At 44.7% G+C, this 13,686-nt stretch overlaps 1 protein-coding gene across 1 annotated transcript in view; it reads right to left on the bottom strand.

The window, feature by feature from the left end:
* The window catches only part of LOC139172101 (hexosaminidase D-like), a 39,989-nt gene extending 37,797 nt beyond the window's left edge, over positions 1–2,192 (bottom strand). The window contains exon 1 of the mRNA XM_070760848.1: positions 2,066–2,192. Within this exon, the coding sequence (XP_070616949.1) occupies positions 2,066–2,109 (44 nt within the window). The 5' untranslated portion in view covers positions 2,110–2,192. The remainder of the gene's footprint in view (positions 1–2,065) is intronic.
* Positions 2,193–13,686: the final 11,494 nt, after the last annotated feature.

The raw sequence follows: 13,686 nt of genomic DNA, 5'->3' as shown, positions 1-13,686 counted from the left end.
TTACTTACTTACTTACTTACTTACTTACTTACTTACTTACTTACTTACTTACTTACTTACTTATTATTAGAGTTGAAAGGGACCTTGCAGGTCATCAAGTCCAACCTCCTGCTCAAGCAGGAAATCCTACACCTCCCCAGCCAGATGGCAGTCCAATTTTCTTTTGAATGTGTCAAGTGATGGGGCGCTCACAACCTCTGCTGGCAGGCTGTTCCACTGATTGATTGCTCTCATCATCATTCCTTATTTCCAGGTTGAATCTCTCCTTGGTCAAATTTCCATCCATTGCTCATTTAGACTTATATACTGCTTCACAATTCTTTATAGCTTTCTCTAGACATTTTACAGAGAGTAAGCCTATTGCCCCCAACAATCTGGGTCCATAGTTCCCTCTAAGCTGAGCAGTGAGCAATCGCTCACTTAAAAATCATCATCAACTCAGAGTTTTCCAAACCTGCCCAGAAGCCGAGAAGGAAAGAGTGAGAGGGAAGGAGAGAGAGAGGAAGAGAGGAAGAGAGAGAAACAGATAGAAAAAAGAGAGGAAGGAAAAGAGAAAGAAAAAGAATGGGAGTAAGGAAGAGAGAAAGAAAATCAAAATCTAGTTTGAAACTAGCTCAACTATTTAAGTGGCATTTTGATATTGATAGAGTTGCCCTATTATGAGCTCACTGTTATAGACACACAGTACAGTATTTTATTTTGAAATTCTCTGAGGCAAAACAGGGTGGGTTTTTTATTTATTTGTTTGTTTGCTTGTTTATTTATTTATTTATTATTTCTGTGCCGCCCAGTCCCGAAGGGACTGCCGCTCAGACACTATACTTTTCCGCCCACCCCCCCAAAAAATTAGAGGGAACACTGTCTGGGTCCTCATTTTACTGACCTTGAAAGGATGAAAGGTTGAGTCAACTTTGAGCCTACTGAGATTCGATCTGCCAAACTGCTGGCAGCCGGTGATCAGCAGAAGTAGCTTGTAGTGCTGTACTCTAACCACTGCACCACTGAGGTGCATTTAAAAATAAGACTTTAAGACTTGTGGACTTCAACTCCCAGAGTAAGTGATTTTTGTTGAGGGCACCTAAAAGTCCAGCAGATACCTATATACCTGTACATGCATTTAATAACCTGCCTTTATTGTTTTTTATATACAATAGGTGGCAAATATCTCCCAACAAGCCTTTCTCCTCCTACTTTCCCCACCACAAGAACCCGGCGAAGTGAGTTGGGCTGAGAAGGAGCGACTGGCTCAGTCACCCAAGACGGCTTTCATACCTAAGGCAGGACTAGAACTCACCATCTCCTGGTTTGAGAGACCAGACCCCTCATGTAGCTTTGGCAGGAAAAAAATGCTGCATAATATTACTGGTATATGTCCCTATTCTTATGGAAATATAAATAATAACAGTGAGGTATTTAAGTCACTGCAGCTATTTTAAACATGTAGACAGTAATTTAACTTATTTTTCATAAAATGCTGCTTAGAAGAAAGATCCTCAAACTTGGCAACTTTAAGACTTGTGGACTTCAACTCCCAGCTATGATGGCTGGAGAATTCTGGGAGTTGAAGTACACAAGTCTTAAAGTTGCCAGGTTTAGGGAACCCCGACTTAGAATGGTAACTTCTGCCCCAACCCCTGCCCCTCAACACAGGTGCCTTAAGTCTGCCGTTCTGACTTCAAAGCACAAACTAGCTTAATCCACATGAAAAGGACTCTTAAACGCAAGACACAAACCAGAACCACCCTCTACAAAACACAATTTGGATTGTTGAAAAAGTCTTTGCTTTCTCCCGATTTTTAAGCAAGGAGCCATTTCGGCCTCTATTTCTCCCCCCCCCCCCAATTACTGCATTCCAACCCCATCCCAGATCAATAAATCTTAGCAACCAAACCACACAACAGAACATAAATGAACAACTGAGCACAAAGCAAACCCAGCTAGCAAACCCATAACATCTGGAAGAGCAACGAGTGCCACGGTGGCAAATCAAAGCTTGAGATTTGGACCCTGGACTCAGAACGGAGGGAGGACAGACACCAAAGCTAGCAGAAATACCGAGATGCACCTTGCAAAGATCGAGGGGGGGTCCGGCTGGTTAGCGTCCATCATGCTTTTCCTAGCCTGGTTGTGCCCAAGTGTGGCCTGGTGTTGAAATAACTGCTAGCTCCAGCAGCCTGGGACCTCCCTTCTGTGACGATTTCGTGACCCAGGCGACTCTTCCTGCTTGCATCAGAGATTTCATTGCCTCTGGATCTAGACCGTGCCAAAGTTTCCTGGTTTTTGCTAGATTTACAACCTTATTTAGATAAGCAGAACAATCACCTTTTTTATAAAGGTAGTTTATTTAGTGACAATCTCTTTAGTGTCAGATTAGGATGGCAGGCCAGTCAGTCAATTTCTATTCCAACCAATGGGTCAATACTCAATCAATCTCCATTATACACCGTACATTCTCCTACAGACATTAAGCATCAGATTGCAAAAACGTCTTTTCCCCAATGGACAAATGCAATGGGATTATATGATTACAGAAATATTATGCGATAGTGAAAAATAGCAGTAACGTTTCTATAATCGTATCATCCCATTGCATTTGTCCTTTTGGGGTGCGGAAAAGAACACATGAGGAAACTGTTAGAAAAACATGAGCTTAGCCATTCGTCTTAAGGAAGAACGCCGCATATATACCCGTTTCCTCCAATCCTGAAACTGAAATTTATTTATTTTATTTTTATTTATTTTTGTCAAGCATGTATTTGTAGTATACAAAGATATAACACTGTTTCTATACGTGATATTGGTACGAATAAGAGGGAAACATTACGACAGGGACGGTAGGCAAACTGGTGCACTTATGCACTTATACCCCATGCAAGCAAGAACCTCCTCTGTGCAAAGTGAGGCTACATCCAATTTAAACCCAGTTAATACTCCAAAAACCCGGAAGTGCCAGGTTCAGGATGCCTCAGTGATACAAGAACCAGCCAAGTACACGAAACAAAACAGGTTTGCTTTCAACCCATCCCCCACCCCCGCCCCATAAAAACTACATTCTGGAACTACTGCCAAATAATTTTAGGTAGACAAAGGTCTTGCAGAAGAAAGTCTCAGAACATTTTGATTTGGGTTGGAACAAAATCTTGGGAGGAATCCAAGAGTAATTTTACGGGCTGAGTTGTTTTAGGCTGTATATGACTATTGTTTTGCTGTTGACTGCGTAGTACAATATTTCCCAGCCTGAGTAAATTGAAGAAAGCAATAGTACTTAAGACTTATCTACCACTCCATAAAACTTTACAGCACCCTCTGAATGGTTCACAATAGGGGTGTTAAACTCAAGGCTTGGGGCCGGATCTGGCCCAGACCACCCTACAAATATCAAAGGACCAGACCATGTCTCTGCCAGCGAAAACAGAGCTCGCGAGGGCTGCGTCTGCACTCCATTTTCGCTGGCAGAGAGTTGCAGGAGGCTTTGCTCCCAAAACGGAACTTGGGAGCCCGTTTTCGCTGGCAAAGTGCTCAGCCAACCATTGGTGCCAACATGAGTGACATCGAGCTAGCCACGCCCACCCCATCCCTGTTCCCCCCCCCCAGGTCAAACACAGCCCTGATGTGCCCCTCAATAAAATTGACTTTGACACCCCTAGTTTACAATGTTACACATTATCCCCAACAATTTGGCTCCTCATTTTACTGACTTCGGAAGGATGAACAGTTGGGTCAATCCTGAACAGGTCAGGATCAAACTCCAGGCTTTGGGCAAAGTCAGCCTGCAATGCTGCATTCTAATCACTGCACTATCACGGCTCTTAATCATGTTGGCTGAGGAATTCTGGGAGTTATATTCCACCCATTTTGAAATTGCCAAGGCTGGAAAATTCCAGTGTAGTGTAGACATGCTTGCAAAATCTGGCTAACATGGTTTCCATCAATTCCCAGACTCTGTTGGGTATCATTTTTTTCCCCCTTTCCTTTGTTGCCAACCAGCTGAATACAAGAGGCAGCACCCCAAGCTTGATTTTTTGCACACATAATCCAAGGAGGAAGGAAAAGTTGAACCAGTAATGAAAGACAATGGCTGAGCTGTCAAGCTACCATAAACCTTTAGGACGATACAAAGGATGGTCAATCTAAGGGCACTTTATTTCTGTGATCAACCAAAGGTTCACCATTTCTTTTTGTGGTTATGTCTGTTAGGACTCTGTCAATCAGTTGAGTTGGCAATATATAAACCAACAATGTATGTCTGTAGGTCAGTGTTTCCCAACCTTAGCAACTTGAAGATATTTGGACTTCAACTCCCAGAATTCCCCAGCCAGCATTCGCTGGCTGGGGAATTCTGGGAGTTGAAGTCCAAATATCTTCAAGTTGCCAAGGTTGGGAAACACTGCTGTAGGTTTAGCTGTGTTGATGCATGTAGCTTTAACTGTATGCTATTTCTGATTGGTTAAGTGTGTAGGTTGCCATAAGAGAGAGCTACAGATCATAACTCTCTCTCTGTCTGGCATACTTTCTTTGACATTCCGTTCTGTTGTATCTAAGCTGTGTTTATACCTTGATATCTTTGTTTACGGTGAATGACAAAGGCAACTGGTGAAAATACTTTTTAATTGTATATTCTTTGGACCGTTATTCTGACTATTACGTGTGTGACCTGGACTATTTATAGGATTGTACTATTTCTTAAAATAAACTTTAACTCAAGTTAGTGTATCTGTGTATGGCTGAATAATTATTCATAACTACTGTCATAAGCGTTTCCATGCACATATACTTATTATTGAAGCACATAACTTAACAATTCGCTGTTTCATTCTCATGGGTCTGAGAAAAGGTAAACTTTATAGGTGCTTTGGGTCAAAGCCATCTTTGTGGAGATGAAAATAATATTTTTGGCTTGTTCAACAATGGGCTCAATAAAGTTAGTCTTTTGCATGCGTATCACTAGTCAGGCAGGGCAATCAGGTTTTGCTAATCCTGAAATATAAAGAAAAGAGGTGTTTCCTGTTTTGCTGCAACCTAGGCAGGAAGGAAGAAATCACAAATCGAGGCAAACGGTGACAGCTTAAGAAAGCCGTTTGAAGCAGCACCAGGAAAGCAGCTGGGGGCCATTGACACAGAATCACAGAAGGGATCTCAAAAGTCACTAATGTGTCTGGGGCAGCTGGGTCGGTGCCTAGGAAAGGCACCCCTGCAGTACTGAGCAGCACCAAGTTCCTGCGCCCTTTCAGGTCCAGGTCTCCAGATCCGCTCTTCAAGCTGAATGCCCAGGAGACAACCAGCCCCCAAAGACCCCATTCAGGGGCCCTTCACCCTTCGTGCACTGCAGGGCCTATGGCTCATTCCTGCCCGTTTGGCCCCTTGCAGTGAGGGGGGGAGAAGAGAGAGGTCCTCCGTGAAGATAAGCACATGAAAGTGCTCGATGCCAGGGGAATCACTGGGCAGCCCAGATGGGGTCCACATGTACCCAAAGATGAACGTGCACATAACGCCAAGCTAATTCAAGATGTCTGGCTGACATACACAATACACCACTACTTGTCATCTGCACCTCTACAACTGTCTGGTTCGGTTCTGCAACCCAACAAGACCAAGACAGACTTCAGAGGAGAATAAGAACTGCAGAAAAAACAATTGCTGTCAACTTGCCTTCCATTGAGGACCTGGATACTGCCCGAGTCAAAAAGAGGGTGGGGAAAATATTTACCGACCCCTCGCATCCTGTACATAAACTGTTTCAACTTCTACCCTCAAAATGATGCTATAGACTAGCACTGCACAGCAGAACAACTAGACACAAGAACAGGGTTTTTTTCCCAAACACTATCATTCTACTAAATAAATAATTCCCTCAACAGTCACTTTTTACTAAGTCTGCACTACTATTACTACTAATTTGTTTTTCTTCATTCCTATCACCCATTTCTTCCCACTTAGGACTGTATGACTGTAACTTGTTGCTTCTATCCTAAGATTTTTATTAACATTGATTGTTTCTTCACTGCTTATTTAACCCCTATGACAATCATTAAGTGTTGCACCTCATGATTCTTGACAATTGTATATTTTATGTACACAGAGAACATATTCACTAAGACAAATTCCTTGTGTGTCCAAGCACAATTGGCCAATAAAGAATTCCATTCCATTCTATTCTGATAAGTAGTAATATAAATAGGTGCAAAACTGGGATATTGATTCATGAAATATTGGATAGAAATATATAATTATATATGTTTTTATATGACTTATGGAATATGCACAAATGCATACATGAAGATTGTGGAGAAATTATTTTTAAAAATGCACCAAAAAGAAGGTTGTTCGGTCTATTTTTTAAAACCTCCAGCGATGGAGCCCGCCCACGCCTGTTCATCAGCCCCAAATCCAGCAGAAACCAGCCCTCTGTTTCTAGCTGCCCAGGGACTCTCCTCCAGGCCCAGCCTTGAGCCCCTAAAAGCCCTTTCCGCTCTCTCCGGGGGCACCGTGGCCAGAAGCAGCCCAGGAACGGCAGGTGCACAGCTCCCCCCACTGCGGGAAGAGATTTCCCCTCAGGCGGCAGTTGTGCTCGGCCAAGAGGAAAAGAGGCAGAATAGGGAGGGGAGAAAAGCGGGCTTCCCCGCGGGAGAGCTGCAGAACCTGCTCCAAGGTTGATTTTTACCTCAGGCCTCTGGACCCCGGTTCCCCACCCACCCACCCACCTGCCTCAGAACGGCTTCCCCTGGGTCGAAGGGCTGAGGCCTGGGGTCAAGCGGGGACGAGCAGGTGGGGCGATAGGGACTCTGAGGGAAAAAGCCCCTCCTTAGAAGCCGTTGGGGTGGCTCAGCGAAAGCAAATCCCAACAAGCCCCCGACCCCGAGGGGGGCAGGCCTAGGGAGGTAAAGTCGACTATTCTATGACACGTGGACTTCAATTCCCAGAATTCCCGAGCTAGCATAATTGCCTCAGGAATTCTGGGAGTTGAAGTCCACAAGTCATAGAAAAAGAGGCAACTTTGCCTATCCCTGCCCTGGGTCAAAGGCCTGGGGCCTCAGGTCAAGCGGGAGGGGGCCGACCAGGTAATGCAATGGGGACGCTGAGGGGAAAAGCGCCTCCTAGAAGCCCTGGGGTGGCTCAGCGAAATCCCAATGAGGGCCAGAGAAGCCCCGCGGGGTGGGGGGAATCCGCCGGGGTGGCCCTTTCGGGGCATAAGGCTGCCCACCCCAGCCCCACCCCGGGAAGCCCCCTCCCGCCCGGGCAGGCCGAGGGAGCCAGCCCTCATCCACCCACTCCCGGGGCGTCTAGGGCCGCATTCAGGGGGCGCAGGGAAGGCGGCCCTAGACGCCCTGGGGATGGATGGGTGGTTAGGGGACTGCATTCGGGGAGGCCGCCGCATCTCCCGCCAGGCTTCCCTTCCTCCCCCTCCCGGCGGCCCCCGCCCGGGCTGTTCACCTGCAGCCGGCCGGGGAGCCGTAACCAGGATCGGCAGCAGGGACCCGGGGGGGAGATGCCTTAACGCCGCGCAGAACAGCAGGTCCAGAAAGCGGCCCCGCGGCGGCGGGAGAAAGAGGAGGAGAAGGAAGAAGAGGAGGCGGCTGCCGCCGAGCCTTTGCGTCGCTTCGCCTCCGGGGATGCCACCCCCGCGCCGCCGCCGCCCGTGCCTCCAGGGCCGTTAGAAGCCTGGAAGGTGCCGCCCAGCCCGGGCGCTTCTCCTTCTCCTCCTCCTCCTCGCCTGCTTCCAGCGGGGAAGGGTCGTCCCGCCAAGCGGCGCCCCCGCGCATCCAGCGCCGCCTCCGCAGCCCTACCTGAGCCGGTGCAGGTGCAGCTCCGCTCGGGGGCTCGGTCGGCGCTGCGGCGGGAGCCGGCTCGAGGGCGGAGCAGCCGGGCGGGCGGGCCAAAGCAGCAGCAGCCCCCGCCCTGCCCTGGAAGAGCCGCTAGACTGGCCCGGAGGAGGAGGAGGAGGAAGCGGCTCTGGCTCGGTGGAGCCTCCCCTCCCAGCGGCAGCCTACCGGCCCGAACGCGATCGACCCCCTCTTCCGGCGGCCCCGGGGATCGGCTCCGTCCTGCTTTCCTTCCCGTTGGGCCAAAGCCTCCCAGACCCCGCCTGCCCCCTTCAGCTGTGCCCCATTGAGTGCAGCCGGTGGGGGGGGGAGCGGAGGAGGAGGGCTAGGGGGCCGCCCCCAACCAGGGCTGACCCGATGCAGGGAATTCCACACAAGGTGGGCTGGCTGGTGGATCCAGGCCTCCCCGGGCCGGACCCCCTTCTGGGCAGCCAGGCTTTTCACACACAGAGAGAAACACACACAGACACACACACACAGAGGGGCAGAGAGAAACGCGCGCACACACCAACTCTCAGACACAGACACACCCAGAGAGAGAAGAGAGGGGGGGAAACCAGACACATAAATACACACTGACAAACACAAAAACACAGACGAACACAGACACACACACAGAGAGAAACATACACAGACACACCAACACACATGCAAACACAGAGACAAACAGAGAGAGAAATACACACACACGAACACTCAGACACACAGAGAAGAGAGAAAGAAAACAAAGACACACAAATACACAAAAAGACAGACAAACACACGCAAACACAGACACCAAAAGAACACACAGAGACACACCAACACGTGCAAACACAGACACACACACATGGAGAGCGAGAGAAAAATAGACACAAACACACAGACACAGAAACACACACAGCACAAACACACATGCAAACACACTGACACACACAGAGACAAACACAAACACAAACAGAGCCACAGACACACACACACAAATGAAGAGAGAAAAACACATACACAAACACAGGAGGCTTTGGTTCCTCCATGAGTGCAGGAATATTTGATTCTATGCACACAGTAATACACTGCTCAAAATAAATAAATAAAGAACACTTAAATAACACATCCTAGAACTGAATGAATGAAATGTTTTCATTGAATACTTTGTTCTGTACAAAGTTAAATGCACACAACAGCACATGAAATTGATGGTCAATCAGTGTTGCTTCCTAAGTGGACAGTTTGATTTCAGACCTTTGATTTACTTGGAGTTATATTGTGTTGTTTAAGTGTTCCCTTTTTTTTTTTGAGCAGTGTAAACATAGATGCCTAAAAGCGCTATAAGCAACGTAGGAAACCTGATTCAAATATGTGGTAAGGAAATGCTTTGAATGGGACATATTTTCTCCTTCCCCTTCCATTATCCCCAATCAATACTCAGGTTATTTGCAGTTTTCTTCAAGGATGAAGGTTATTGCTTGGATCCATTAAAGATTCCACTTGGCTGGGGAATTCTGGGAGTTTTCAAGTTGCTGAGGTTGCTGGACCTTTACATGGCCTCTTTTCCTTGTTGTGGCTCCTGTGTCTTTTTCTGAGAAGCTCCGTGCAAAATGTTGAAATCTGCCAATGCAAGAGCCACTCTGGCTTAAGTTGGTTAAACTTCTGTTGACTTCAATATACAGTGGAACCCCGACATAAGAGCTGCTCTACTTAAGAGCAACTCGAGATAAGAGCTGGGAGGGGAGAGATATTTTTGTTCTACTTACAAGCCCAAATTCGAGATACAAGCGCCAAGGAGCTGTCTCCTGAAGCCAAACGCTAACTTCCGCGTTCGGCTTCAGGAGACAGCTGCGAAGCGGCGCGCGTGTTTTAAAAGGTTGCAGCCGGCCTGGGGGGCTCGGGGGGGTGCTTGCAGCTTTCTTTCTTGCTCTTTTTCTTTCTCTCTTTTACCTTCCCTTCCTCTATTTCTTCTTTTCTTTCTCCTTCCCACCTTCTTCCCTCCCTCCCTCCCTTCACTCATTCCTCTCTTACTCTCCCCTTTCATAAGTTTCCTTGCTTCCTTCCTCTGTTCCTGTCCCTTCCCTCTTTCCTTCCTTCCTTCCCACCCTCCATCCATTCATTCACCCATTCCTCTCTTGATCGCTTAAAGCCGGTCCCTGGTGCAAAAAGGGTTGGGGACCTCTGTCCTACAGGATTGGGTGGCAGAGAAGTTGAACATATGTAAATTTAAAAGTTTAAGAAAGTTTACAAGTTAAGTGAAAGAAACTTCATTATTCATTTATATGTACATGTACATTTCTTCATTAAAAACATGTCTTTCTGCATAATTTAGACTAACTTTGTGAGTTTTTTGAGGGCTGGAACCAATTAAAATTATTTACATTAATTCCTATGGGGAAAAGTCGTTCGAGATAAGAGCTGCTCGACTTAAGAGCCCAGGTCCGGAACGAATTAAACTCGTATCTCGAGGTACCACTGTATACAGTCAGGTTTGCCATTGCTGCATTTTTTTTTTCTGATTTTGCTCTGATATTGTGGGCAAGGATTTACTTTTCCAATATTGGGAAAAATGTTCTTATCACAGTTAACATGTATCTTGGTAAGCTGATTGCTTCAGAAAAAAAACAGCTTGTTTGTGTGTGTGTGTATGTCACATGTTTTTGATGAATTTGAAAATTAAGGGAGACTAGGATAGATCCATTTGGGCCTTGTTCTGGCCTCATCAGCTTGCCATATCCTCACTGGGACATATACATATATATATATATACACCCTCTCCTCCCCCCAACGGCCAGGGTTTTCATTTTGTCTCTAAAAGGAAAGTCCATTCCAAATTGTCAAAGCTACAAATACCGGTACTATCGCTGCCTATGCACCTATTGTAAACCTGCAGTTGTCTGGCATCTTTCTCAGTTTGGTATGTATACACAATTTCAGAAACACCGTGTTCACCTAATACTGTCCAAAAACTTTTTGACAGAGATGAGTGGTTAAGAAATATTAAATAGAGATCAACACATTTAGCATAGTTGGCTTTTCAGTTATTTTCAATTATTTTCCATTGTGGGCAGGCCTGGAAGAAAGCTAATTTGGTTTATTATAGGTTTTAATGTTCTTATGACTAATTATTTGACTTGTTTATTGTATGTATTATTTATTGTTGTAAGCCGCCCTGAGTCCCATTGTGATTGGGCGGCATAGAAGTCAAATAAATTAATTTACAGATCCATTTCAAGGCAGCCTACAGATTGGGATTGCCTTAACTGGTTGGATGGAAGATCCCTGGGATCTGCCAAGGAAAGCATTGACTAGGGGTCCTCAAACTTAGAAACTTTAAGACTTGTGGACTTCAACTCCCAGAATTCTCCAGTCAGCTATGCTATGCCATACTCTGTGGTATCATCCCCCAACCCCCAAAATTTTACCCTTAGATTTTCCACTGTTGACATCTCCCAATTCCTAAGAGGTCATTAAGGGGTGTGCATGTGCACCAGCGTGCCTTCCGTCCCCTGTCCTAATGTTTCTTTTTTACTAGTATCATGTATACGAATATTATTAAATCTTTGTATACCACCAATATGTACTTGACAAAACAAATAAAAATAAATAAAAAGTCTTAAAGTTGCCAAGTTTGAACATCTGTGCCCTAGACTTCTCTGCTTCTTTTGATGCTACTGACGTTGATCATACTTGGAAATAGGAGACCAGTGGTGGAGCAGTTCCATTCTAATTGCAGAGAAGACCAACAAGAATGGTTACAGCAGAGGTCTTCAAACTTGGCAATTTTAAGACTTGTGGATTTCAACTCCCAGAATTCTCCAGTTCTGGGAGTTGAAGTCCACAAGTCTTAAAGTTGCCAAGTTTGAAGATCTCTGGATTAGAGGATTGGAAGCTAAATGTGTGTCAATGTATGCAGAGAGTAATCCTTGTTTACCAAGGGTGTGCCCACAAAAACGTTTTATGGAGAGTAGTTATGAGTAATCATTCAGTCACACACAGATACACTAACGTAAGTTAAAGTTTACTTTGAGAAATAGCACAGTCCAATAAACAGTACAAGTCATACACATAATAGTCAGAACTAACAATCCGAAGAATATCAAATTACAAAGTGTTACCAGTTGTCTTTATCATAAACAGTTTAACAAAAATATCCAGCCTAAACACAGTTTAGCTATAACACATAGAATGGAAGAGTAGAGCAAACAGAGAGAATTCTGCAGAGAGTAAAAGAGAGTAACAGAGGGAGTAACAAGAGAGAATAAACTATGATCTCTAGCTCCCTCTTATGGCAGTCTGCAAAACCATCAGTCAATCAGGCATAGCTATATATATACAGTACTGTATGTATTTTAATAAGCATTGTTGGGTTTTTTTAACCCTTTTTACAGAATCTGGCTATATGACCCTTAGCCCCACAAGAAAAGCATTTCCTAACCGTACAGGCAGTTGAAGACTGTCTTTCTTCCTGCGGTTGTCTCTCTCTCAGTTCATTTCTATCTTGCCTTCTTCTAGGCTCTTCTAATACTCTTCCAATTATATCAGTTAGTGTCAGTTCATCTCTGGTTAAAAAGTCCAGTGAAGACACAAAACCATCATAAGAGTCATCCAAAGAAGCAAGAATAATATAAACTTGTTGCAATCCTGAGAAAATCAGCTCCTTTTCCTGTAGCTCTTGTAAAGTTCTTTTCATAAACTCCAAATGAGCCAAGATATCACCACCTTTTAAGAGACGTGTTCTGAACAGTTTACGTGTAAGGTGTATGCGCGCACCCACAGTATTTCGAACATGAATTTTTAAGGTATTCCAACACCTGGCAGCTGAATCTTCACCACGAATATGGACTAGCTGCCGAACTTTCAGTGTCAGCCTAATTATACTAAGAGCCTCTTTATTATCCCGGTTAAAGTCAGCTATTTTCTTCTTATGTAACATCCGGTGGATTATTAACTACAGTCCATAAGCCTTCTTTCCGCAAAAGTAAGCTGCACTTCATAGACCAGGAAACATAGTTTGTTCCATCCAACCGGGTTATCGGGGATAAGCTAGTTGACTGTTCTTGTGCTATTGTTAGTTTAACAGTAGACCACCAGCTAGCTGTTTGAATATGAAACTGAATATTCACACTAACTCTCAATATTTCTCTGCGCCCGCAACCCATATTTATATATGCACAGAGTAATCCCTGTTTACCAAGGATGTGCACTTAAAAACGTTTTACTGAGTAGTTATGAGTATTCAGTCACGCATAGATACACTAATGTAAATTAGTGTATCTATGCGTGACTGAATGAAAGACAACTGGTAAGACTTTGTAATTTGATATTCTTTGGATTGTTATTCTGACTATTACGTGTATGACTTGGATACATTAATGTAAATTAGTGTATCCAAGTCATACATGTAATAGTCAGAATAACAATCCAAAGAATATCAAATTACAAAGTCTTACCAGTTGTCTTTCATCACAAACAGTAAACAAAGATATCAAGCCTACACATAGTTTAACTACAACACATAGAATGCAGAGAAGAGCAAAGTAACAGAGAGAATGCTAGAGAATGACAGAATAAACTATGACCTCTAGCTCCCTCTTATGGTAGTCTGCAACACCATCAGCCAATCAGGCATAGCTCAGTTAGAGCTATATACCGTACATTAACACGCATTGTTGGTTTATACACTGCTCAAAAAAATAAAGGGAACACTTAAACAACACAATATAACTCCAAGTAAATCAAACTTCTGTGAAATCAAACTGTCCACTTAGGAAGCAACACTGATTGACAGTCCATTTCACCTGCTGTTGCGCACATTCAACTTTGTACAGAACAAAGGCTTCAATGAGAATATTTCATTCATTTAGATCTAGGATGTGTTCTTTGAGTGTTCCCTTTA

The sequence above is a fragment of the Erythrolamprus reginae genome, chromosome 9 (assembly GCF_031021105.1).
Source record: "Erythrolamprus reginae isolate rEryReg1 chromosome 9, rEryReg1.hap1, whole genome shotgun sequence".
NCBI classification, from domain to species: domain Eukaryota; kingdom Metazoa; phylum Chordata; class Lepidosauria; order Squamata; family Dipsadidae; genus Erythrolamprus; species Erythrolamprus reginae.
Note: the sequence above shows the minus strand (reverse complement) of the source record. Positions and strands in the feature narration are given on the sequence as shown.